This window comes from Carassius auratus, unplaced genomic scaffold (genome assembly GCF_003368295.1).
Source record: "Carassius auratus strain Wakin unplaced genomic scaffold, ASM336829v1 scaf_tig00035628, whole genome shotgun sequence".
Classification (NCBI taxonomy): Eukaryota; Metazoa; Chordata; class Actinopteri; order Cypriniformes; family Cyprinidae; genus Carassius; species Carassius auratus.
In genome coordinates, this window is record NW_020526248.1 from 73,117 (window position 1) to 99,593 (window position 26,477).

The 26,477-nt window shown below is 37.7% G+C and overlaps 1 protein-coding gene across 1 annotated transcript in view; it reads left to right on the forward strand.

Annotated features, from left to right (window-relative positions):
* Positions 1 to 26,477, forward strand: part of LOC113082039 (uncharacterized protein C8orf34 homolog) — a 73,966-nt gene that overhangs the window by 32,121 nt on the left and 15,368 nt on the right. Inside the window, exons 8-10 of the mRNA XM_026253963.1 lie at positions 7,768 to 7,903; positions 13,318 to 13,400; positions 14,584 to 14,657. Coding sequence (XP_026109748.1) covers positions 7,768 to 7,903; positions 13,318 to 13,400; positions 14,584 to 14,657 — 293 coding nt within the window. The remainder of the gene's footprint in view (positions 1 to 7,767; positions 7,904 to 13,317; positions 13,401 to 14,583; positions 14,658 to 26,477) is intronic.

Below are 26,477 nucleotides of genomic sequence, written 5' to 3' on the forward strand. Positions count from 1 at the left end.
TGGTTATTATTTTGATATCGATTGATTGATATTAGCTCATTAAGAGCAGGTAGCGGTCCGGCATTGCGATATCTGTCTCACTAACATGGAAGAGCTGGGGTTAAGACTAAACACCAAGAAAAGTGAGCTTTCCCCATTACAGAGAACAGTACCTTCACATTAGCATAGAATGAAGTATTGAAAGTATTGAAGTATTTTTTTCATTGAAAATAAAAGGCACTTTGCCTCTTGTTGATGCGCTACGATTAATCCTGTTCGTGATCCTATTTCATGCCAAATCTTTGGGTTATCATTTTGATCTGTTTCACTTTAACCCCCCATATGATGCTAAATCTTGGTATTTTATAGATGTGGTGTAATCGCAGTGGATTAAGCGATCAGGGCGCTGTTTTTGTTTGTGATGTAATGGCTGCCTGTCTTGGCAGCAGCCGCCAACCTCTGCTCTTCCCTGACGCCAAGAACTCCCTTCAGGATGCGGAGACACTACAGTTGCCCTGGCAACAGTGTAAACAAATAACATATATACAGATGCACCACTGTAACCAATATGCACAGTGTTTCAATCTTTCACATGAAGGAGGCTTGGCTGTGGCAACTATATGGTATCTTTGATACACTGATAAGAGGCTTAAAAGTCCCTCATGAAAAATAATTGCTCTTATATGTCTATTAACACACTCGCAGATGAATTAACTAATCGCAAGAAGTGTGCCGTTGTGCCAAGATGCTGCAGTGAGCCATTTATTAAAACTGAATGATAGCTGGAAAGATTCAGTGAGAGTATGATGTAACCCACAGACCCCTAGAGGATATACTATCCAAAAATCTGACATGTATCAAACAGTGAGTCATATTTGAGTCCAGGCATCGTGGATATGAATGGTCTGTTTTGTAATCTTGTGATAATGTTATTCTACACACAATGCCCCTGTAACTTTTATCTGTGGGTTTGTGTGCGTCTGTGTTCCTCAGATTTGTTTCTTGGTCTTCATGGTGTGATAACAAAAACATCAACTCTGCTATCAGCAATCAAGCATTTTTGCATTCGAGCATGGTGTGTGTTTGCCGGAGTTGCAGAATAAACATAGGGATTTTTGAATGAGTTATTGGCTTTTTGAGGTTTTTCTTTTAGATTTACAATCAGGAGATGTATGGAATACTGTCACAGTGTCTGGTCTCTGTTTCCCTGAGTCTCCACTAGTGGTCTCACTTCCCCATCGGCACCTCACAGTAGGAACTACAATTCCCACAAAGCCTTGTCCCTTCATCACAGTTATTGCACTCAGGTGTCTTCACTTGTTAGTCATTATCCTATCTATATTAACCAGCCCTTTTCTGTTTGTCTGCATGGAGTCCTTTCAGTCCGCCACCCAGTTTCCTCGCCTTCCGAGTTCCTCGACTTCCGAGTTTCCTGTTCCTGTTCCTGTTCCTGTTCCTGTTCCTGTTCCTATTCCTGTTGTTTGTTTTGGATTGATTTCTGGTTTGGACCCCTGCTTGTTTGAGTTCTCTTTGGATTACCCATTAAAACCCTACTGCTATTGGATCTCTCGTCTCCTGCGTTTCCCTGGGTCTCCGAGTCGTAACAAATACATCTGAATAATATTGTCTAGCAGTTGCAGGAATTATTTTTTAGAGCAAAGGTTTTCAAACTAGGGTCCAGGAAAAATGTCATAAATGTCATGAATGAATGAATGCATAAATTAAAAAAAACATTGGCGTCAGAAACATTTGTTCATGTTTTGAAAGAAGTCTCACAAAGACATAATTTATTTGGTACAGTAATACAGTAAAACTAAAATGCAAAATACAGTAAAAATGTCTGCATATTTTAAAATAGTATTGCAATTTAAAATAACTTTTTTTATATTTTAAGTCAGTATGACAATGCTGAATTTTTAGCAGCCATTACACCTGTCTTCAATGTCACAGGATCATTCTAATTTATTGATTTGGTGCTCAGGAAACTTTGTGATTATTATTATTATTATTATTATGTATGAGTTGCTTATTTTATGTTTGTGATATTTATAAATATATTATTATTATTTTATTTTTTCTGGATTCTTTGATGAATGCAAAATGTAAAACCGCAGTATTTAGCTGAAACAGAACAATTTTGTAATAACTTTAAAATCTTTACTATTACTTTTAATCACTGTACTGCATACTTGCTGAACAAAATCATTATTTCTATCAAAGTAAAAAAAAAAAAATATATATATATATATATATATATACTGATCCCAGACTTTTGAACCGTAGTGTTGCTTTTAATCAATATTAATTGTGAAAAGCGCAATAGAAAATAATTTTTTGTAGATAATAGGATAATGTTTAAATATTGCTTTTATAAGTCATATTTTCCAGATGTTGTCAACTATTTAAACAACATTGTCTTCATAACATAACTTTTTTTCCTCACACAGTAAAAATCATTTTAAAATATGTAGCTACATTTATATTTTAGGAAATTATTCGTTTGCAAGGTGACAATTACATTTGGGGGTCCTTGGAATCTAAAAGTTTGTAAACCTTAAACTCATCTCTCTTCTTTTCAATGTAGCACAAAATTACCATCAATATATTTGTATGGATCAATTGTAACCGACCAGCGGCTGGCAATATTGTACATATCTGCTTTGGATTTTAACAATCACTCATTTATAATATAACAAACAGTTTTAACCATTGCAATTTGTGTGTAAACTGATTAAGTCATTTATACTTAACTAAGAATGTGTGTCTCTGAAGTGTCAGCGCCTCAGAGTCTTCCAGTCCTCATCAACATCGGCGTCATGTGTAACTTCACATAATCCTGTCTTTCATTAACTCTACATATACATTGTGAAAGAACATTCATCATCGCCCACTGTGACAAATGTGAAATGTTTGCAGTGCGGTAGGCAGAGGTATTTTAGAGAACGAAAGGGGCGACCCGGGACTGTAATTATAAACATAGTTAAAATACTGTTTTCATTACAAAGCATAACAAAAATGATTTTCCCACTTGCTTCAAAGAGCTTTATGTACTGCATGCAAGGACTAAACCACAGTGCTGGAATGTGACATTTAAGTCTTAATGAAACACAAATGCAGAAAGTGTGCAAAGTCTGAGACGTCTAGAGCTTCTCGACAGTGAATCCTGTCAATTACTCAGCTTAGATAATTATGAGCTAGAGATGGAACATAAACCCATGGAGAACTTTGAAGTTCATCATGTCTGCGTGCCTCGTCTGCATTTGTTATAGTTTACTGTGGTATGGCTACGTGATTATGAAATTACATCTTCAACATCTTCTGAAATGGAAAAAAAAAAAGAATCTGAAGAACTGTATTCAACTATGAGTTACAAATAGTGACTAACAACCTCAACATAAACCACAATCGTTTGTGTAGATTGTCTTAGGTGCATTATACTACATAGAAACTTTTTCTACAACAGGCATACACACACACACACTCCGGCCCACTGCTTCGGCTGCTGTAAACAATTACATACAGAAATTCCTTGTCATCACTCCTGTCTTTGTTTGGTTAACACTTTCCAACTCTCTATAGGGGCTCAGCATCCCCGGCAGTTGATTTATTCCACATTAAGGTATGATAATAATAATAATAAAAAATCAGCCTTGCCACCACAGGATTAAATTACACTTTAAAACATATTCTAATAGAAAACCAGAATGAATGTTAGTGTATATTTATAAACATTTCTCTTAGCTTTGCCTATGATGCTAAAATTCAACTATGGAGCCAACTCAGTATTTGATTGTATGTATACAGCATATTAAGTCATTGTTTGTCCACAAAGATAATGACCACTTTTTTATTTTTGCACTGTCCAGCTGATTAAAGGATTTAAAATACGTCAGATTAAATTGTGTACATCAGTAACAAGATTATTTTCTAGTCTCGCCACTCTCTTTTTCTTATGTTTTCAGCAGGCTCTAAATTCTCAAATAAGACTCATACAAATCACAATGAAATTTGTGTCCTCATGTCATGTCTTATTTTTTTAGCATTGCTGGATTGGCAGTCCTGGCAGATTTATTAAGGAATGGCAGTGTACCATTTAAAAAGCCTGCATACACCTTTGTTTCCCTCTGCGTCAATTCTTTTCAAATGGAATAGAAAAAAAAAGCCCACTCTGCAGTCTCCTGCTGTAATATAGCAGGAGTTTAGATCCCTGTCAGGCCAATAAAGAACTTTTACAAGTCTTAAAGTCCACTTCTGGCTCGGGCATTGGTGCATTTGTGAAACAAGCAGCTTTAAGCCCACATAAAAGAAGAAATTAGCTAAAGCTCTCTGGGAAAACACTTACAGACAGACTTCCAATGAAGCCCAATTAATCAGGGTGGGTTTTTCTGGGCACAGCTTCTCACACACTGACCCCCTTATAGAAAATGCTCAGGAACTTGCACTGATAATATCATCCAATGATTTTTCATAATCTTTCCAATCCATTATAGTTTTGAGGTGCAAAGAGCAACATTTATACACTCAGAAATTTTGATCTAAAATTAAGATGTATGTATTTGAATTGAAAATACAATTCAAATTCATTTGGATTACACAGGGTTAAAAGTTAAAGCAGGAGATAAATGCAACATTAAGTTTATGTCCTGCTAAAAACAAACAATAAATAAATGAATGGGACACCAATCTTTTTTTTTTTTACAGGAAGTCTTTCTATTAGTTTTGGAACCTGCATTTTATTCATTGATTGAGTCATAAATAAATGAAATGGATAAGATTTCTGCAATAGTATTAATAAACTGAGTATGTTTTAAATAAACAGTGACCAGGTTTATATATTTATCATCAACAAATACAGTTAGTTTCAGTCTCATACATTTTATCTAACCGAATATTGCTTGTTTCACAACTAGATATTATAAACATGTTCATACCCTTTAACTATATAAATGTAATTGCTTTCACAATTAACAAATTTATGCTGATTCCAAGCAATTTGGATGCAAATATGATTATTTAAATAAAATAAAATGTGCAAAGAGTTAAGAAATTATGATCTGTTTCCTGCATGTACTGTATAACTGACAAATATGCATCACATCACATGTGCATTCACCAAATGAATGAAAATGTTACATCCAATTCAGACACATAAATCTTTATTTAGGCCTAAATATAAAAAAATGACAGAAGTCTGGAGTAATGGCTGCTCCAAATTCCTCTTTGCTTTTACAGGAATAAGTTACATTTGATAATATATGAAAATACAATAAAAAAAATATTTATTTATTTATTTTTATTTATTTATTTATTGTTTTTTAAACAAATAAATGCAGCCTTGGTGAACATAAAATTCATTTTAAAAGCCCTTAAAAACATACCAACCACATATTAAATTCCAATTTCATATGCAATTCAAATACATAAATCATAAATACAGGTCTGCACTCTTATTATGTCAATCTCTATACTTCTCGCAAATGCTATATCTCAGCCAACTCATATAAGCAATAACAAAATCGCCACAGGTGCCCCCTCAGTGTTGAACCACACACCCTGCACCCCAGTCCTAAAAGAGAGTCTTTCCCACGATGGACAGCTGTGTTCTCCTGTACAATGATGCGTGTGTGTATGAAGTGGCCTCTGGCTCTCTCTCTCTCAGCTGGAACAGACCTGCGATGATGAATGAGGCATGTAATATCACCACACTCGCTGGTATTTCACGAACAAGGCAGTGTCAGCAGTACCGTGCCAAGAGGACCTCCCTTATACACAAACACATGCTTTCCGTGCTTGCACAAAGACTCACGGGAGAAATCTCGTGTTGACCCCAATGGATCGTTCAAGCACAAAAAGGTGCGTTTGGGGTCGCTTTTAATTTTGACTGATACGTTGTTTCCCACCGGGCCCTTTCCCACATCAGCAGCTCAAACAAAAAGACGAGGCAATTGAGAGTTGTAAAGTGAGTCGAGTAAGAGTTTCATGGATGAATAGGCCAAGTCTCATCCACGCCATTAGTTACACTTACTTGTCTTACAAGGTGTTGTTTTTTCTGTGTGTCCTTCCACGCGCTGTCAGTTGGCAGTACGCCTCAGCGTAAGTGGTATGGTTGGTATATAACACCTACTGCTCCAGGCATGGGTGGGAGGCGCTAACCTCACGGAATGTGGCTCACTTTACCCCACTGCTCCTAGTTCTTGCTGGATCATGATATATGTGACACGAACGAAACCCCCTATGAGAAGCATGCTTTGTCAAAGTGGGATTATAAAATGGTTCTGGCTCTGAAATCTAATTTGATGAACCCTGCGAAAGCTATTATACGCACACCTGATCATACATCTATTGAATTATATAGAAACACACCAAATTGCTAGAAACCAATAAATTGGTTGCAGAATTAAAATTCTGCTTGCTGTTGGGCTGCTTAGATGGTTTTGTTATTCCATTTTATTCCATATACTGTACACACATTAATATTTGAATAATGTTAAAGCTTTAAGTAGATGCGGCAAAGTACAGCAGGTCTCTAAAAAAGCCCAGTCAGCTGTTTCTTCATAACTGAGCTGGGAAACGACCCAGCTTTCACCCAGCGGCCCTGTTGCGTGTTGTAGAAGGACAGCTGTAGTGTAAAGAGACGTACAGCTCTCAGATCCAGCCATCTGCAGCTGTTATCAGAGCGCGGGCGACCATACTGTGAGCATAAGCTGTGAGAGAGTCACAAGTGACCTCCAGGAGTATAGAGTTGCTTATCTCAGTGCTGTTAGATTTGTTTGTCTCTCTTCATTTATTTACTCTCCTCTCCTTTCCATCTCTCAGTCTGTACTGCTGGAAACCCTAAAGTGCATAATATAAACTGCTTAAATCACCAAGATTCAATATGATTTATTGAAGAGAATTATTTGTGCTTGTCATCCTGTGTGAAACTTTAATAAAACCGAGCAGATGTCCTTTTTATTTAATTTAATTTATTTTTTTTAATAGGATAGAATAGAACAGAATGATATTTAATAGAATAGAAAGAGATCTGGAGTCAGTGTAAGCTCTTTAAATATAAAGTTGATGCTTTAAAACTTATGTCACAAAAAAGAGAGAAAAATTTCAGAGAACTCAATGTATAAAACATGAATAAATTCTGTGAATTTTCTAATTCGGTTTAAATTTTCTTATTTATTTGATCATTTGCATAATAATAATAATAATAATAATAATGACAACAACAACAATAATAATAATAATAATAATAATAATAATAATAATAATAATTATTATTATTATTATTATTATTATTATTATTATAGTTGTTGTTCTCATCATTATAAATAATAAATAAATAATTAAATGGTTCAATTGTTTTTTTCTATTTTAGTGTAATTTCAATTGCAATGATATAAACTAGTATCATAATAATAATAATAACAGCAACAATAATAATATAATTAATAAGTAAGTAGTAATTGTTGTTATTGCTATTATAAAGACAAATTAAACCATTAAATAATTTTATTTTGCTGTTATTATTTTAATTATGATGATGATTAAAATAACATTTAATAATAATAATAATACATATTTTTATAATTTTATAAATAATATAAAAATATGATTAATATTATTGTAAAAATGGATTATTATTATTATTATTATTATTATTACTACACATATCTCATAAGGATCTTTGTGACCAAACAAAGGCAGCAAATTCAATATGATCATTACCTGAGGGATAAAAGTATCAACAGATTTTGATTTGTCTTTCTTTCTCTGTCTCTTTGTCTCTCTCTCTCTCAGAGGATCTGGATGACCTGCGAATGGAGGGGGTCACTGGCCTGTTGGCGTCTGGCAGTAAGTTCAGCCAGGGCCGCAGCTCCTACTCTTCAGAACCCCAGGCAAAAGTTACTCTCAACATCTGCTCAAGGTGTGCAAGGTAAATATTTACACACCTCAGTATTTACCAACATGTCTACCAACAGCTCTTTATCCTAAGCCTGTGAGCGTTTTCACCTCTGCAAACTCAAGTGGTACACACAATGTGAAGAATAGCATCATTATTACCGCACTAGAATGCACTTCCATATATCTTAGTCAAGTCACGAGTAACGTATCCTGACCTCTGTTTGCTGAGAGGCTGCACCCAAACCCTTTTCAACTGGATACGATGGCCACAAACAGCATTCCAGCAATCTAGTTAAAACTCTGAGAGCTAAAGTTGAATGAATACATTGAGAGTAATTCACAAAATTCAAATTTACTGATTCAATGACTTTCTGCAGTTATCTTAAGACTATGCATCCGGGTGTTTCTTCGACTATGGGCACTTTTGGCCCTTTGCATTTTTAGAAAATCACTCTCTTAAAGACCTTTCATACTCATACAGTGTTCATGAACACTGACTTACTGTGACAGTGGAATTTTGTGATTTGGAACTTAAAACTTTTGAATGTTATATAAATAACTTTCACACAATAAACCTATTGAAATGGTGTTAAGATAATCAAAAAAGGAAAAGCCATGTGACATTCATATAACAACAACAACAAGAACAGAAATATTCTGTTATTTTAGATAAAATATTACCCCAGGACATAAAAGTGTCAAAAGTTTAAGACACACCCATCTGTGGATGAGGGAAGGCATACATATCTTAAAAGCATTCTAGAAATCTGATTGTATTCATAAGACCCACAAACAGATAATCTTTATTATCACTTGTTTTTGGGTTTTATTTCCTCTTGTGTAGCTTGTGGCTGTGCAATATATGCACATTTCACACTGTTGGATATGATAGGGTGACTCAGCGCTCATGTCCGATGCCAGGCTCTGATAAGAAACAATCTGCTGGGTTAGATGGCTGCCATGCTGCTACATCCCCCTGTATTTGTTTTGTTTGGCTCCTCCTTTTTTGCTTTTCATTTCTGCCCCATATCTGATTCACCACAGATACGCAAGACAGTTTTTACAGTCTTTGCACATGCATCACACAATCACCATTTGTTTGTGCACTGTTTATCACATTGATGTGGAAGTTCATCTGTTTACATCACAGGTTAAATGCGCAGGATTGTGGATACGGCCCACCCTGGTTACATATTGGGATCAGAGCTTGGGTTTCTTGCACTGATATTTTTTTATCAGTGATGTACAATCCATGAACGCATCATCCTTTTGAATCTGAAACCTGAACAGTTCATCTGAATAATTCATTCATGAATCGGATTGAATCAGTCCAGGTGATTCTCTAACTAACCTTGACTGTTTGTACACCTGGAAGCTCTTCAGTGCCATATAGACTTGCCAAACAGCAGCAGCCATATAATGTAAGGAACCTGATGCCCATCTGTCTCTGTTTTTTTTTTTTTGCCTGGGCATGTGGCTACTTGGAGGACCCAGGTAGCATTCTTTACATTTTCTAAGGCTCAGACATAGGAATCCTTTTATCTGGACATTTGTTATCTCAAGTGATCAATGAGTGAAGAACACAGTACTTAACAGCAGTCTGGAAATTCTAAATGTTAAGACACTTTCAAAACTCACTTTTTAAAGCCCATCAAGTCCATTCATTGGATTCACCATTATTTGATGTTGGTGTGGTGAAAATTCTATAAATACCGTTCAAACGTTTTTAATATTTTAAAAGAAGTCTTTTTTATGTTCACCAAGGCTGCATTTGTTTAAAAATTGTACTTATGTTATACACTAAAAAGAGTATTGTGAAATATATTTTTACAATTTAAAATACAATTTTCTATTTTAATAAATGTTTAAAAATGATTTCTGGGAATGCAAAGCTAAATTTTCAGCAACTGTTACTGCAGTCCTCAGTGTCGCATGATTTTTCAGAAATCATTCTAATATGCTGATTTGCTGCTAAAGAAGCTGATTAATATTTTTGTGAAAACCACAATTCTTTGATTAACAGGAAAAAACACTATTTCAAGTAAAAATATTTTGTAGCATTATAAATGTCTTATGTACTGTCATTTCTGGGTAAATTAATATGTTCTTGCTGAATAAAAGTCTTAGTTTCAAAGAAAAAGGTAATGTACATCAAAATTCTAGTTGACAAAAATAAAAAGCCCAGTACATTCAGAATAACCTAAAAAGGCTTCTCTCACAGTCTCGTTTTCATTTACAGTCATTTCAAGTTTTATCAATGCAGTGCATTCCAATTAAAAGTAAATAAATATATACAGCTAAATAGTGAATGCAACTAATATTTTTTTCTAATTATTCATAATTTAATTTAACATTCTGAAAAGTTTTATCACAAGGTTTGTTGCAATCATCAGTCACAGTGAAGCTTAAACTGTTTATGAAATGTGAGCTTGTGTGTTCTTGTTGACCCATAATGCACCACTGTAGGAAAAGGTCATGGGATTTATTCCTTATCTGCTGGTGCCTGTCCTCTTCATGTGATGGATGAGGTGGTAGACTATAGCCACACATGCTTAGGAAACAGCTCATCTGGAAGTAGCACAATCGCTTTCCGCAGGTCGGCTCTAGTCTCGCGTAGCCAGACATCCAGAATGATGACTGAAGGTCTGGAATTCATGGAAGCTGTCATTGGCCCAGGCCCATCCATGAGGCCTTTTGACCGACATGTCAAACAACCAATCACACTTCGTTTCCTTCATCATCATGTTTCAGGGAATGGAAATGTCACCAGAATAATAGACTGGTGTGTAAAACTCTCGGACGTATTCTAAAGATTCTGTTGCACAAACTTTAAATAAGTCACATACTTTTGAAAATCCAGTGTTTAGTTGATCCTGATAAACGCTCGTCATCACAGTTGTAAACATAATGCTTTTTTCTTTCATGGGGGGGTTTGGCGTCATGGCATCTTTGTTTTCAGGTGGAATGTTAAAGAAAGCAACACACATGTCTCCTGGAAATCTTGTATAATTCAACCAATTTGAGGACAACTTTAAAACTGTGTTTCCCCTTTTTTTGTGCCATATGCATCAGACATTTAGCCAATGGTCCGTGGGCATGACATCTGAGGCTGAGGCTGAGACTAAGTCGGCCCTGACCAATTTGGTGCCTTAGGCTAGATTTTAGCTAGTTCCCCTTGCGTAGCCAATTCTACCACACAGAAATTGTATAGCTTTATGACAGACAAAGTGCATATGAAATAAATTAGACTTTTGCACAATAAATAAATAAACTGACATTAATTCAGCTCGCAATTTAAATAAGAGAACTTTATCATCCACAGGCAGCTAAAATACTAACATTTAGATCTTAATTTCAGATATTCATAAATTTACGGATGCACTGATCTTAACTTTTCATGGAAGAATCCAAAATTTTTTATGTATTTTATTTATGCAAAAGGCAAGAAAGAATTAAAATATGAGCACACAAAGAATATGGTTAGTTGCTTTATCATTTTGATCTAAATTAGACTGTATAATTTCAAAACTTTAGCTTTGTGAAATTAGGCTACACAAAACACCAAACAGAAAATGGGCTGAATGAAAAAGCAGTTTCACTCTCTGTCAGCAGGTGGCGCTTAAGGTACAGCAGTGATGCATTGTTTCCTTGATTATCTCTGTAAATGCTCTAAACGCATTGTACAGAGGCAAGAATAATATCTGCAATATGTGCAAAAGTTGCAGTGCTGAGAGTGCAAATGGAGATATCATCTTTTAAAACTCTGTCAGTTTAATGCCTACAAAAAATGGCTGGTAAGGGACTACAACAAGCTTCTGCCCTGGTCCGTTATGTCACAAACCCAGATTTGTGAGAAGGATGGTTTTAAGGTATACTGATTTTCACTGCCTTAAAGGAATAGTTCACTCAAATATGAAAGTTTGCTGAACATTCACTACAAGATGTAAATGCAGAGCAGATTTGGAGAAATTTAGCATTATGTCATCTTGCCAGTGAATTCTCTGCAGTGAATGGGTGTCTTCAAAATGAGAGTCCAAACAGCTGATAAAACCAACACAAAAATCCAAGTAATCCACACCACTCACCAGTCCATTTTAAATCAATATATTGTTTTCTGTGAATGAGTAAACAAGATGATTTTCACATAATTTAGAAAGAACAATTCTAGGCTACAAGCTCCAGTTCTCAACAGTCCCGGGAACCAATGTTATGTATGTGTTTTATGGCCTTATTCAAGTTATTTAACATTTTTAGTTTTTCACTAACCATGCATAACATTTTTTTTCTCAAAAATACAATCATGTACATGCATGCATTTCACATATTATTATAGCCCAGTTTGTGCTGACTACAGTGATATTAGACTTTACCCATTTAGATATTTATAAGAAACTGAAAAAAGCACAAATATCAGGGCATGACAAAACTTCTCCAGGCCCCAAAAATACCCTTAGACTCCAGAGGGTTAAACCGTCACATCAGGCCAAAATACCAGTCCATAATCCATTAACACGGTTTCTCCAGTGAAAAAGCCCATCTGTTGTTCACTCACATCAAAATATTAGTTTGAACTGTTTTGGCACCCATTCACACCAGATGATCCATTGGTGAGCAAGTGCATACTTTCTTTAAATATGTTCTGATTAAGAATCAAACTCATCTCCGTCTTGGATGGCCTGAGAATGAGTATATTTTCACAATATTTTAATTTTAGGGTGAACTATTCCTTTAAGGATCATGGTAGTTTATACAACATGGCCATAAAGGGATAATTCACCTGAAAATTACATTACTTCCTTTCTTTCCTCAACCACAAAAGGAGATGTAATACTTTATGTTCATGCTATCAAGGTCCAAAAATGCCACAAAAAAAAAAAAAAAAACATGAGACAGTGTAAGAAACAGACTGAATTTAAAGTCCCCTCTGAAAAAAAGAGCAGCATTGAATTCTGGTTTTGAGGATGAGTAGTTCCTTTAAGAGCAAGCTCTCTTAAGACAAGCTTCTAATCTCAGCATCCTCTGAGATTGGACATCATAATTGATGGGGGTTTGAGACAGCTGAACAGTTTGGTGATTAGTAGATTGTTGTCAGGTCTTAAGCGTTCCCCTATGTTATACTCTGTCTACATTCCAGCCTGCCCATATCCTCATCCTCCCCTGATAGTGATAAGACAAACTGACTGCTTGGTCTCATCAACTTTCATGAATAGAGACTCACTGTCTCCACTTGTTCTCATCCAGCAAAGTCACAGGGTAGAGATTTTATTTGATATTGATCCATTACACCGAGTTCTTTCATAGCCCCAGCAGAGAGTTTGGTCTGAAAGGATAACATGATAGTATTTTCACTGTTATCTTCTACAGCTATCATAACTGTGGGGAGAAATGCAAGCCACTCATTTGAAATTAAAACCTGTAATGCTCAATGTTTTTTAATTGTTTTAGGCTTCAAGGGGACAGTCTAACTGCAAGGCCTGAAGAGGAACAAACACCCCATGTCCCGGAGCAAGCTGTGCCAGAAATACCTTGTAAGTTCCTACAGTCACCACTGAAATACATGGGGCAATGCATGGGGCAACATTTATTTATGGGATATAAATTCACACAAAAGGCCAATCCTATACTTTCCAAATATATTGCACTAACTTTATATACAAATCTTTTATTATTATTTATTTATTATAAATAAGTCTCACACAAGCTGCATAAAAAAAAAAATAGTGATAAGAAGATTTTTGTGGGATATTATTACTCTTAAAAAAAAAAAAATCAGAATGGGTTTAAATTGTAATATAACATAATCCTAAAAAATGAATCAAAGTTCAATGAAAACCATTTAAAATTGTAATATAACATAATCCTAAAAAATGAATCAAAGTTCAATGAAAACCATTTATTTGAAATAGAAATCCTTTGTAACATACAGTAATACTGTGACTTTTGATCAATTTATTGCAGCTTAACTGAATAAAAGTATTAATTTCTTTCTTTTTTAACTCTTACTTATAACCCAAACTTGTGAAAGGTGGTGTATGATAGTGGTTTTCCAAAACAATATTAGGCAGCGCAGCATAAGGAAGAAATTATTGAGAGAGAGAGAGAGAAAAAAAAAAGAGTTATTTTAATGTTCAGTAATATTTCACTGTTACTGTATTTTGGGTTAAATAAATGCAGCATGAGCATAAGAGATGTCTTCCAAAAACATTAAGAAACAACAAACATTAAGTGCATAGTCCAAGCTTTTTAATAAATAAATGTTAATATAATAATAATAATTTACATTACTTTTTGTTGCTGCTTTTTAACAATTTTATTAAAAGTCATTTTCCATTATTTTTGTTTAATTTTTACATTTTACATTCACTATTTGTTTATTCACTTTCTTAAATTAAACTTAGTAAAGGACTTTTGTAGGCCCCTCTTGACACTTAGCCCAGTAAGTACCTCCTAATCAAGTCAATAGACATGCCACCCTGCTTTTCTCTTTTTAAATCACATATCATATCCAGAAAGAGCAGATTATGTATCATGTTATGCTGAAAGGGGAAGCCTGTTAAAAATTAGTTTTTTGTTTGGGAATCACTCACTCTTACTAAGGAGAAATTTAATCTATCTATTGTCTCTCCAGGGGCCCTTTGGTGCCGAGTGTGGGGGGGTATTGTGAGTGTGTGTGTGGTGAAGGCTTTATTGTGTCTTTTTCTTCTGGATCAGGTCCATTACCCGCGGTGACAGAAACCCTGACAGCAGCAGAAGATCTGCAGACAGCCTCTCAGGTGACAGGGCAGGTAGGTGATCCTCACCCAGCAAAACTGTTCGTTATATCACTTTCCTCCAAGTCATTAATCTCCACAGCATCATCTCCATTGTGAACGCTGTCAGAGGGACAGTTAAAACCACTTACATCGTTCTCCAGGGAGGATTGTCCCCAGCGTGACTTGACTATTTGTCTCCATGCCAGTCAAGCTAGAGGGGATGCTTACCTAGCCAAACAATGAATAAGAGCTTGTCATGTGAAAAAATGGTTCAGTACTTTGTGTTTGATTAAAATGCTTTTAAATAGGTGCAGGGTTTGGATGAATACAGTCTTGGCTCTTTACCTGGTGAGGAAGAACGCAACACTTGCGTCCTTCTCGCAGTATCATGTTGTTAATGGAAAAGTATTCATTTACATTCGAGGGAGAGGTCAGTGAGGACACCTGTGTTGTAGAAATCCCCCATTCCATCAAATCTGTCAGCAACAGCCACCAGAGACCAGAACAGTCTTCCAACATGGAACACAATAACAGGAGTCTGGAGCTGTTCACACAGAACGTGTTCATGTGTTCAAAGACAGCTGAACAGAAAGCAAAGGTCGAGTCTTTATATCTGGCTGATCTATCTATCTATTTATTTATCTTTTTTGTTTGTTTTTCTATCTAGCGTTATATATGTCTTTCTGTTTGATGTTCTGTCTATCTTTTTTACTTTCAGTCTATCTGTCTGTCATTCTACCCTTCAATCTACTGTTCATTCTACTCCAGAGCTTTTTCTGCTTTCTAGTTTAAATTAGTTTCTTTCTTCCAGATAATTTAATCCAATATTCTAACATTCAAATTTGTATTGCAGTTCTGCAATTCAAATTCAAATTCAAACTCAAATTGGAATTAAAACGGTATTCAATTAAGTTCAGATTTTTTTGCATACGTGTTGGTTTTTACAGGTTGAATTTTTTTGTTAGGACACATTTTTCAATACATATGAGTTTGGGTTATGGCTAGGGTTACTTACAGTTGTGAAGAGTTTGGAAAAAGTGACCAAATTGTTGAGAAATGGATTGAAAAACTTTTAAAAAGCACTCTACAACTGGACTGATGACTGTGTTCTTGTCATGTAGAAACATAGAAAAACGATAAAAAAGCATTCAGACCTATGTGAACAACCCATCTCCTTGCATTCTGAGTTTCTCTGAATCTCATGGGAATTTAACTTTATACAGGTCTCTGTCACTAAAGCAACCCAAAACTCCCTAAAACCCATCATGAAGTGGTTATTTTTCTATCAGCAGCAGAACAGAGAGTGCAGCTATAATTACAGAGGAAAAGTGTTGGGAAAATCCTCTTCAGGAATCGCTGGCTGAGTCTTGTGTGGTGCTTATGAGCTGAGAGCTCCAGACAGAGTGGCAACATCAGACATGTGAGGCTTCTTCGTCGCCCAGTGGGGACACCCAAGGAGCTGTGACTACCCTGAGAAACCGTACCACAGAGTAAACAATGCTGTTCGAACACCGTATAGGGCCTCACACACTTAGATCTGCTTTCTCATTCACACAGAAACATGCTCTTTACTTTGGCATGCATTTTTAAGACCTGTCTCTCTTTCAGAAAGGGAAAAAAAAAGAAAGCGAGAGACAGAGAAAGTGTGAAAGGAGGCCCCATCGTCTATAGAGTAAACCGTACCAGTGAGCTAAGAGCGAGACGGCTAATGTTTCCCACATGGAGCGGTGTGTGTGAAAGGATCAGATCGCCTACTGCTGCTTTTTAAAGCTTAATGTGGTTGTTTTCTGGTTAATTGCTTATTTGGGCTCTATTTGAAAGGCAAATGCGATTTGTCTTCCTAATAGCTTATTACTTTAACTGGTCCTCAGGGGTTCTCCCTTCTTGCTGCCCAGAATGGCACTGAAAACAAAATGTAACACTTTTATGAGTTGAGTCACTTGTTGGGACAACAATAGTCATGGGCGCTCGATCTGTGTTGGTCTTCTCCTGAGGCCTGTTTCAGAAGAGGTTAAGTGAAAACTCTGAGTTTGTTAATCCTGAAATGAGGGAAACTGTAGGTTTACTGTTTCAGAATGGGAGGTTTTCAAGTTTTCATGTACATATAAAAAAATGTAATAAAATAAAGATGGATTTTCTATATAGGAAAATTATATAAGATACTTGTCTTGTTTCCAGTGGGGATCTAAATTAAGTGCAATTTACTTAAGAAAAATTATATGGCAGTGTGGTAATAAAAATAATCTTATTGCAAATGGAAAGCAAGATTATTCGGAATGTCTATTACTAAGTGCAAATCTACTGTAGCTCCGCCCTCCATCGACACATAAGGTTAAATATAACGCACAAGAATAGTGACTTAGTGGTTTAGGCAGTAACGTTTTGAGCATGGAAATCTAGCTTGTGAAATGATTAATCAGGTCAATTTATTTTCAAGAAAAATGAAGAAAAGGCTCTAAAAGTGAAAGTAGTGTTTAATAATGATACTACGGTGCACGTAAGGTGACTTGTTCGGTTTACTTAGTTTTGTCGTGGCCACGAAATAATAATTATTGGGAACGTGATAATATGTCGTGGCCACGAGATATTAATTTGTGGGAATGTCATATTAACTCATGGCCACAAGATCATTTTGTCGAGGTAACAACATCCTTATGTCGTGGCTTCGAGATGCTTTGGTGAGGGAACGACATGTTTTTCTCGTGGCCACAAGTTTAATGCGTAAACAAATCTGCATGACCATAGCAACCCGGGATTATCAGAGATGGATTCATTCATATTTTATTTTGAATTACGAAATTACAGTTTTGTTTTCATAAAGTAAGAATCAGATTGTATAACTGAATGGAACCTCATTAGTCTGGCCTAGATGTTTCTTTATTAAACTGACTGAGAAGGGAGTATTTTTTTTTTCTTCAAATGATAATTACATCCATGTCTGTATTACTGTATTACTGAAATAATGTCTGTATTACTGAAATATTTGTTTATGTAGGGCTAGAAAATGAGGATATGTGTTTTTTTTCCTTATGGGCTTCACTTTTGTTGTGACAGCCTCCCACCTTGGCAGATGAGAATATTTCAGCTTCAATTTTTTTCTATTAATATTGGCCGCCTTCGTTATATAACAAGCCATCACACATTAATGGGTCTCTCTCATGTGGTTTCCGGTCTTGATTGTCTTAGTTCGGGGGTGATATTAAGAAAACATCCTTGAGGAGAGCTTGCTTTGACTGCGTGAGCTAAAATGGTAAAGTTTGGTCATGGCTGTGCATTGGTCGTTATGATCTTTCTGATTATGCCTGCTTATTTATAACGTGGAAAAGTTTAGCTGTTCTTGACAGATTTTTTGTTTTTTGTTAAATATTTCAGGAAGAAAAATTCACGTTTCAGGTTCTGGATTTGTTGTTTCAGTCATCTACTACAGTCTGAATTTACCTCCATGTCTGATTATACCTCTAATATACAGTGAGGTCCAAAAGTCTGAATCCACATTGAAGATTCAAAATGTAATTTAAAGTAGAAAATAATCAGAAAAAATATAAGAAATTTTTGAAATAAAGAAACAAGGATGCCAGTCATTTGAAAATACATTGAAGTAAAAGAGGGAGAAATCAAATTTTAAGAAGTAAAAAAATTAATGTACATTTTCATTCATTTCATCAAAAAAAAAAAAAAAAGTATTTTAAACAGTGGTTATCAGACATTTGGATCTGACTGCACTAATTATGCACAATTATGTAAAAATGACAAGCAACTACAGACCTGATTAACATACTGTAGGTCGACATGTGCAACAAAATATTTTGTCAATTAGAAGTTTTTTTTTTCTTATCTTGTATTAAACATCCTGAGCGTGAAATCAGTGGGTTATTGAAGCAAATTGCTCAAACAAATCTGATTCTCACAAAGCATTTAAGAAGCATGTTATGTGCTCTGGTGTTTTTGGCCTCGGTCTCATGCATTACTTACTTGTATACTACTTCAGTGTTAAGCAAAAAAATCTGTTGGTTAGTTATCAATTGCTCACAAATGCACTTTTTGTATTCCTTGATTTCATTCAGTACTTGGAGTACTTTCCTTAAACATTTACTTTTACTTTTAACAGGAAATTATTAATTTACATTTTGTAAGTATGGAGATGATATTGTCATCTGATTTTGTAGTGATCTATATTATATAAATCTGCTCTTACTTCAGGAAGAATCATAGATTACTTTTATTTTTACTTTTATTGACAGGTTTGATTCCCTTAAGTAAATTTGGACAAATAGAACACAATAGTATTATTGTTTTCTTAAATGAACAGCTTGAGTGGGGGTCCCTTAGTCCTTATAGTGACCCTGCAGCTCCCCTTGAATTCAAACACTGAATGTAATTCAGGCACTTTATTAGATATATGCCAGATGAGCTGACAGACTCTCCCATATATTCCGTCGAGCCATCTGGTTCATGTTTTTCTCTCATTACAAAGTTCTGAAATGTTGTCCAGCTAACATAATATAGCGATAGCATTTACAAATGATTCAGTGAACCTCTAGAACAAAGATATATGTCAGGCAAGATGCAGAAAAACACACTCCAAAATGTCACACACCTTCCTGAAGCAGATATACAATGCTCACGGGCTAGATGGATGTTTTTCAATGTGATTCACGTTTTACTTAACAAATCATAAGAAATTTAATTTTGTGATCTGGTTGAATGAAGTCTTTCAATAGGTTGAGTGTGGTTTATGTGAGCCATAGGTATGTCATGCTGTAGGGCTCTGTAGTTGCTCTGCTGGCTTCCAGCCAGGAGGAAGAGGAGATGGCTGATGAGGATGAAGAGTCTCTCCTGCCCTCAGTATGCTCAGGTTATGGTTTGACTTGCCTTTGAAGTTCTGGTCATAACACTTGCAATTGAGCCTTCCATTCTTACTCAGTCTCTATGTGGAGATTAAAGGGGGGGTGAAATGCTATTTCATGCATACCGAGTTTTTTACACTGTTAAAGAGTTGGATTCCCATGCTAAACATGGACAAAGTTTCAAAAATTAAGTTGTACGTTTGAAGGAGTATTTTTGTTCCAAAAAAACCTCTTCCGGTTTGTCACAAGTTTCGGAAAGTTTTTTTCGAGTATGGCTCTGTGTGACGTTAGATGGAGCGGAATTTCCTTATATGGGTCCTAAGGCACTTCTGCCGGAAGAGCGCGCGCTCCTGTATAGCAGAGCACTGAGAGGCTGAGCACAGCCTGATCAGAGCGAGAGCATCACGAAAAGTCACAAAAGAAGTGTGTTTATGGTTGCCAGGGCAAGACAACCCTGCACAGATTACCAAAAGAGAAACAGCATTAAGGGACCAGTGGATGGAGTTTATTTTTATTTTTACAGAGCGTCAACGGAGTTGTGCAAGTGTTTTTGTTTGTTCCCTGCATTTCGAAGATTCGGATTTGCACATCGTTTATTTCTTAAGGATAATGCAGTCCCAACTAAAAAGGGTTACGATCGTGTGTTGGAACCGCATGCGGTGAGTAAAACTGCTTCAAATATCTCTGTGTTGTTAACTTAGCTATCGGCGCGTAAGCACATCAAGTAAACAACATGCGATGTTGTCATCAAACTGCACTTTCCACATGTACAGCTTAAAAAAAAAAAAAAAAAAACACATAAAGTGGAACTTAGTCATTTTCCAAAACCGCTAAGCAAATATATACAGTTTCAGTACATACCACATAGCATACCGCCTTTGCTGATGCTGCTCTTGTTAAATTTCAGCCTCTGGATCTGTGTCACAGCTTCCAAACGCTCTCAACTCAAAAGCCTACTGGCGCTCGTGATTCTTTAGCTCCGCCCACACGTCACGCCTCTAGGCGCTCGTGTTTTTCTGGGAAAAATCGGTACAGACTATCTTTCTCTTATAAATATAATAAAAAAAGACTTTTTGGAGTTATGAAGGATGCAGTACTACTCTATAGGTACTCAAGATTAACAGGATATTGAGTGAAAACGAGCATTTCACCCCCCCTTTAAGAAGGCTTAGAAAAAGATTTTTCCTCACACATCTATAGATTCTGACATACTATTAATGCTAATGTTGAAGGGATGCATGAGTATGTATATGAGAAGATGCCCCCTGTTGAAGAGACTAATTTGCCATCTCTCAATGGGAGAAGCATCTACTCTTAGGGCTCCCTCTTTGTCATTCAAGCTTCTGTAGAGATGGTGTTCGAGAAGATTAAGTGCTGCTCAGCTGCCTTTAAGATCTTCATTTCTCGGTAAAAAACACGAAAGAGCAAAGATGCATATGGATAGTAGGGAGCAGTGTAATATAAGTGAGTAATTTAAGTAAGCAGTGTAGTGTAAGTGAGGAATGTGATATAAATGAGCAGTAATATAAGTGAGTTGTGTAAACCGTGATTTATGTGACTTCAATTATTTCTTATTAAACTGAAACGCTCACTCTTAGCGCGCTAAGAAGACCTCGAAAGATATATCTTACCAAAGTTGTTTATGTTCCTAAGTGTGTGCCCCAAAGTGTCCCTTAGGAAGCTTCTTAGCACGCTGCCTCTTACGTCCAACGTTACAAGAGCACTGTCCAAAGTGAAGGTGCTGAATTAGTTGGCATCGATTGCTCATGAATCGATTTTCCACTCGATTTCTCCACGTGAAGGTGCAATACAGCGTTAAGAAAGACAACACGTTCTATGCAAATGAAACATTCCTCAAATTATTACGGTAACATTCATTTTAACATAGTTTAAGTTATCAGTAGAATATAGATTATAAATTAAATTATCAAATGGTCAGTAATATGTTCATACGATATGTTTTGACGGTTAGACGAATCGGGTATGTCAGGGTTAGGCAAGGGAGGACCTCAAGTGCAGACAGGGAATCACAAAACAAGTGGTTTATTCACAATAAGGGGAAAACAAAACCCACGAGGGGGAAAACAGGACTAGGGCAGATACAGCAAATACTAAATAGACTGACTAGACGAGATTAACAAAGACTCAAGACAGGAGAACACTAACTACAAATAACACTCACGGCTATACAGGATACAATCTCACAAAGGGGAATACTTCTTTCACGAGGCTGACAGGTAGGAACACATCTGAGAAACACTCACAATTGAGGTACAGGTACAAATCACAATCACAGGTGAGGAACAGTGAACCGACAAAAGACAGAGCACACTAGGGGATCTAAATAGGGGAACTAATCAAGAGACAACAGGTGGCACAGATAAGGCAATCACAACAAGACAAGGATAACAAGGGGGGGCGGGGCAAGGGAACGAGACAACACAAGCACATGGCCCAAAGACAAGGCCATATGCTTGTACACAAAACACGGGTCTGCCATAATCCTGCCTCAAGACTAGGAAAAATCAATGACACGAGGGCAGAATCATGACAGAACCCCTCCCTTAAGGAGCGGCTTCCAGACGCTCCTCAAGGGAACATCAAACACGGGACATGACTGACATGACAGACTGGGACACAGACACAAACCAACAAGACATGACAAATAATAACAAAGGCAAACATGAATACACAATGGCAGGGTTAGGGTGACATATCAAAAAAAAAACAAACAGGGAAGGGGAGGGGGTGGGACCACAAAGTTCATGGGGGACAGACCAGGGTGAGTGGGTGGGGCAGGAGTTTTAGGAGGACGGGACGAAGGCTGACGACGAGGGGTCCGGGCAGGTCTGGGCGGAGAGGGGTGGGGAGAGGTCTCTGGACAACTGACAGAGGACCTGACAGGGGCAGACACAGGACGCGGGGCAACACTTACGGGACGCGGGGCAACATCAACAGGACGCGGGGCGACTACATCAACAGGGCACGGGGAGACAACATCTACAGGACACGGGGAGACAACAACGGCTGGACACGGGGAGACAACAACGGCTGGACACGGGGAGACAACAACGGCTGGACACGGGGGGACAACAACGGCTGGACACGGGGGGACAACAACGGCTGGACACGGGGGACTTCTGGGGACAGGGTCTGGGGACAAGACAGGACTGACTGGGGCTTCTAGAATCTGGACAAGACGGGACAAATACTCTGAGAAGGCTTTAGCAGCTAGGATAAGTGGCATCTCCTTACGAGAGGAGACAGACTGTACTAAAGTTTCTGCTGCAGAGTCGGCCGCGGCTCTCTCCTCCGCTCTCACGACTGCAGACTTGAATACAGCTCTCCGCTGCTGGCTCGGGCACGCCAGCGCTCTCCGCTGCTGGCTCGGGCACGCCAGCGCTCTCCGCTGCTGACTCGGGCACGCTCACCACTGCAGGAGGAGACGAAGTCGCAGGACCGGAAGACCCCTTCCTCCTCCTCTTCCTCCTTGGCCGTGGTGCAGAGGTCACCGCTGGGTCAGGGACGGGTTGGGGGAGTTCGGTCTCTGGCAGGGCTGACTCCGACGCCGACGATTCCGAGGCAGACTCCCACGAAAACCGTCTCCCTCGCTTCCCGGGGAGACCGACGGGTGTGGGAGGCACCTCAGGGCTCGGTGAGGGATGTGCCTGATCCCCCAGAGTGGCCACGGCCAGGATACGACCCTCTGGAATCGTTGGCAGCTGGGTAGGTGGAGGGGACCTCTGTGGCTCCTCCTCTCGACCGCTTGCTCCGGAACGACCTCCCCTGGTCCTCCGGAACACCACTAGGCGAGAGCCCTCAAAACCATCTCGCTTGCTGGCTGATGACATCCAGCATTGCCTCCTGTCTGCTGAGTTCCATCTTGGTCGGTTCATTCTGTCAGGGTTAGGCAAGGGAGGAACTCAAGTGCAGACAGGGAATCACAAAACAAGGGGTTTATTCACAAAAAGGGGAAAACAAAACCCACGAGGGGGAAAACAGGACTAGGGCAGATACAGCAAATACTAAATAGACTGACTAGACGAGATTAACAAAGACTCAAGACAGGAGAACACTAACTACAAATAACACTCACGGCTATACAGGATACAATCTCACAAAGGGGAATACTTCTTTCACGAGGCTGACAGGTAGGAACACATCTGAGAAACACTCACAATTGAGGTACAGGTACAAATCACAATCACCGGTGAGGAACAGTGAACCGACAAAAGACAGAGCACACTAGGGGATCTAAATAGGGGAACTAATCAAGAGACAACAGGTGGCACAGATAAGGCAATCACAACAAGACAAGGATAACAAGGGGGGGCGGGGCAAGGGAACGAGACAACACAAGCACATGGCCCAAAGACAAGGCCATGTGCTTGTTCACAAAACACGGGTCTGCCATGATCCTGCCTCAAGACTAGGAAAAATCAATGACACGAGGGCAGAATCATGACAGGGTATCCCTCGCTAATCATCCACCCTCATTATCCCTTTGTGCCACTTGTGTCGCTTCTTGACATGGGTTTAACTTTTAAAAATGATATAATACACTTTTATATTAATGGTAAGGTACTTCACAATCAGAATTGATTGGCAAGCAGCTGCAGTTACTTCTGTTTAATGCGGTATTGATTGCAATTGGTTTATGTTTTTAATAAAAAGCAAACCTATCTATAATGAACAGAGAGAGACAGATGTAATCCCCGGCATGGCGCAGAATGGCGTTGGTGACAGTGCTGACGCACCTCCACACCGAGGTCTTGATTAGACCGTAGCCCTCTCCCACGACCTCGATGAAGCTCTCTGTAGCAAAACAAAAAACAAAAAAAAAACATAGCGCTGGGCTTCGGGGCTTAAAGCAAAATTCTACCATGTTTGCCTGGCAAGTGCGGGTCTGAGAAGGTCCTGTAGCTCCATAATGAGTTGTCTTGGGAGACGATTTTTTTTTATATAGCCACGTCAGGCAAAATGTCAAAAGGGGTTAAGTTTTGCCGAATAAAAAAATTGACATCGACTAAACAGCTCCGCGTCCGGCTCCGTCTTTGATTCAATACAAGGACACGTTGGATCGCTGCTATAGTTGGTCCCTTACTGGACACAACCATGATTACCCATTTATTTAGTTCTGATACCACATAAAGTCAACTTCATAAATGGGCCTGTATCCATTGCGAACATAATTTATTATGAGTCTTAAAAAATAACATAAAATCATTGTTGAGCCACAACATTGTCAACATACCATAGTTTGACTTGTACTTCGCTGCGCTGATTTCTAAAGACTGCTGTACAGTAGCATCTTGAGCTCAAACAACGCTAAGAGAGAGCTTACGAATGGTCCAGACCAACCTTATGAAAGTGTGACTTACAGAAGATATACTTAGCGTAAGAACGTGTCGGGAATCGTGCCATAAGGTTAAGAGAGAGGTTAAGGAATAGGTTAAAAACTACTTAGAAATAAGAACGTTTTGGGGAACCGGGCCCTGGACTTTTCTGAACTATTATAATTATGTTTTATGTTTGTAAAAGAAACTCTGTAGCTTTATTAGCTTGATTATTGGACTTTGAGAGTGAAGTGTTCAGATTTTCCTGTGAGGATTGAGGTGAATAGTAAATCGGTCACCAGTGGCTCGGCCTAGTGTTCTGAATAAGGGTGCACAAGCACAGTGTGAGTACTTAAAATTCAAACAGTTGCTGAGTGGTCTCATGCAGTATTTATTCTCAATCTGGATTTAATTTCTGAAGCAATTGAAACCATGCTTGTGAGTGGACAGAAGCCCCTTTAAAAGTGGTTGCAAGCTTTGGTGGACCAGTCGGTTTGCTCTTAATCCACAATTTCTCGTTGCAAACATAAAACAGCTGTTTTGTTTGGCCGTTAAACAGCTTGTCTCTGATTTGCTCACAGGAACCTGATTTGTTGAAACTACTTTGACTCATTCTCTTCCAAGTCACATGAACATATCACAATCAATAAAGACAAATGTCACTCTAAACCGAAGTCGTGCTGAAGAAAACAGCATTGCATTTCCCAAGTATTGCTTCAGTTTGCAAATATCTAAGATCTGTTATGGGTTTGTATAGTCAATGATGGAGCTAAGTGGAACCAATAAACCTCAAGAGAACGGATTGAGTCAGTAGGACAGAATCAGAAATGAATCATCCTTGAATATTAACACTGACATGGATCTCTTAACAGCAGCCTCGTCGTTTATGAAATTGTTTCTGTTAACTGTCATTCATATTTATTTGTTGTTACTGTAAATGTAGATGCTTGTCTATCGAGAAATATCAAAACATTTGTGAGGGAAGCGTTTTCTTCCCGGAAAATTGTTGCTTTGAGGGCTGTGTGTCAAAAGGGTTTGGAGAATAGAGTTAAAATGAGTGTGTGTTTGAATGCTTGTCCTCCATTTGTATGTATGGAAATGACCTGACTTTGCGCTGTTTAAATTAATAGTGCATTATGGGCCAGGAAGCCAGAATCACAGATATAGCTTTGTTTATATGTATGTAGCTTAGGTTATTGGGGTACAACAGTATATTCTTCCATTGTTGTTTATCTTGTTAGTGTGTTGGGAGACAAATGCTTGTGTGTGAGTGTGTGTGTGTGATTCTGTCTGTCTGTCTGCAGACTGTCATTTATTTGTCATATATATATATATATATATATATATATATATATATATATATATATATATATATATATATATATATATATATATATATATATATATAGTTTTGCCCTTTTTTTGTGTTTATATGATGTTAAAAATACAGTTACATTTAGAGGTCAACATCTTGAGGCTTTATAATGTAAACTGAGTCTAAAATTCTAAATGGAGTTTTGAAGCAGATGTTCAGTCAATCGAGATACAACTGTGATGTCTTTATCACAGTAAAACTATGGTTACTATGGTATGGTTACTATGATACTATGCTAGCTGAGCAGCCCACTGTCCCATAATTTGAGCATACGCTGCCCTTTTAACACACGACC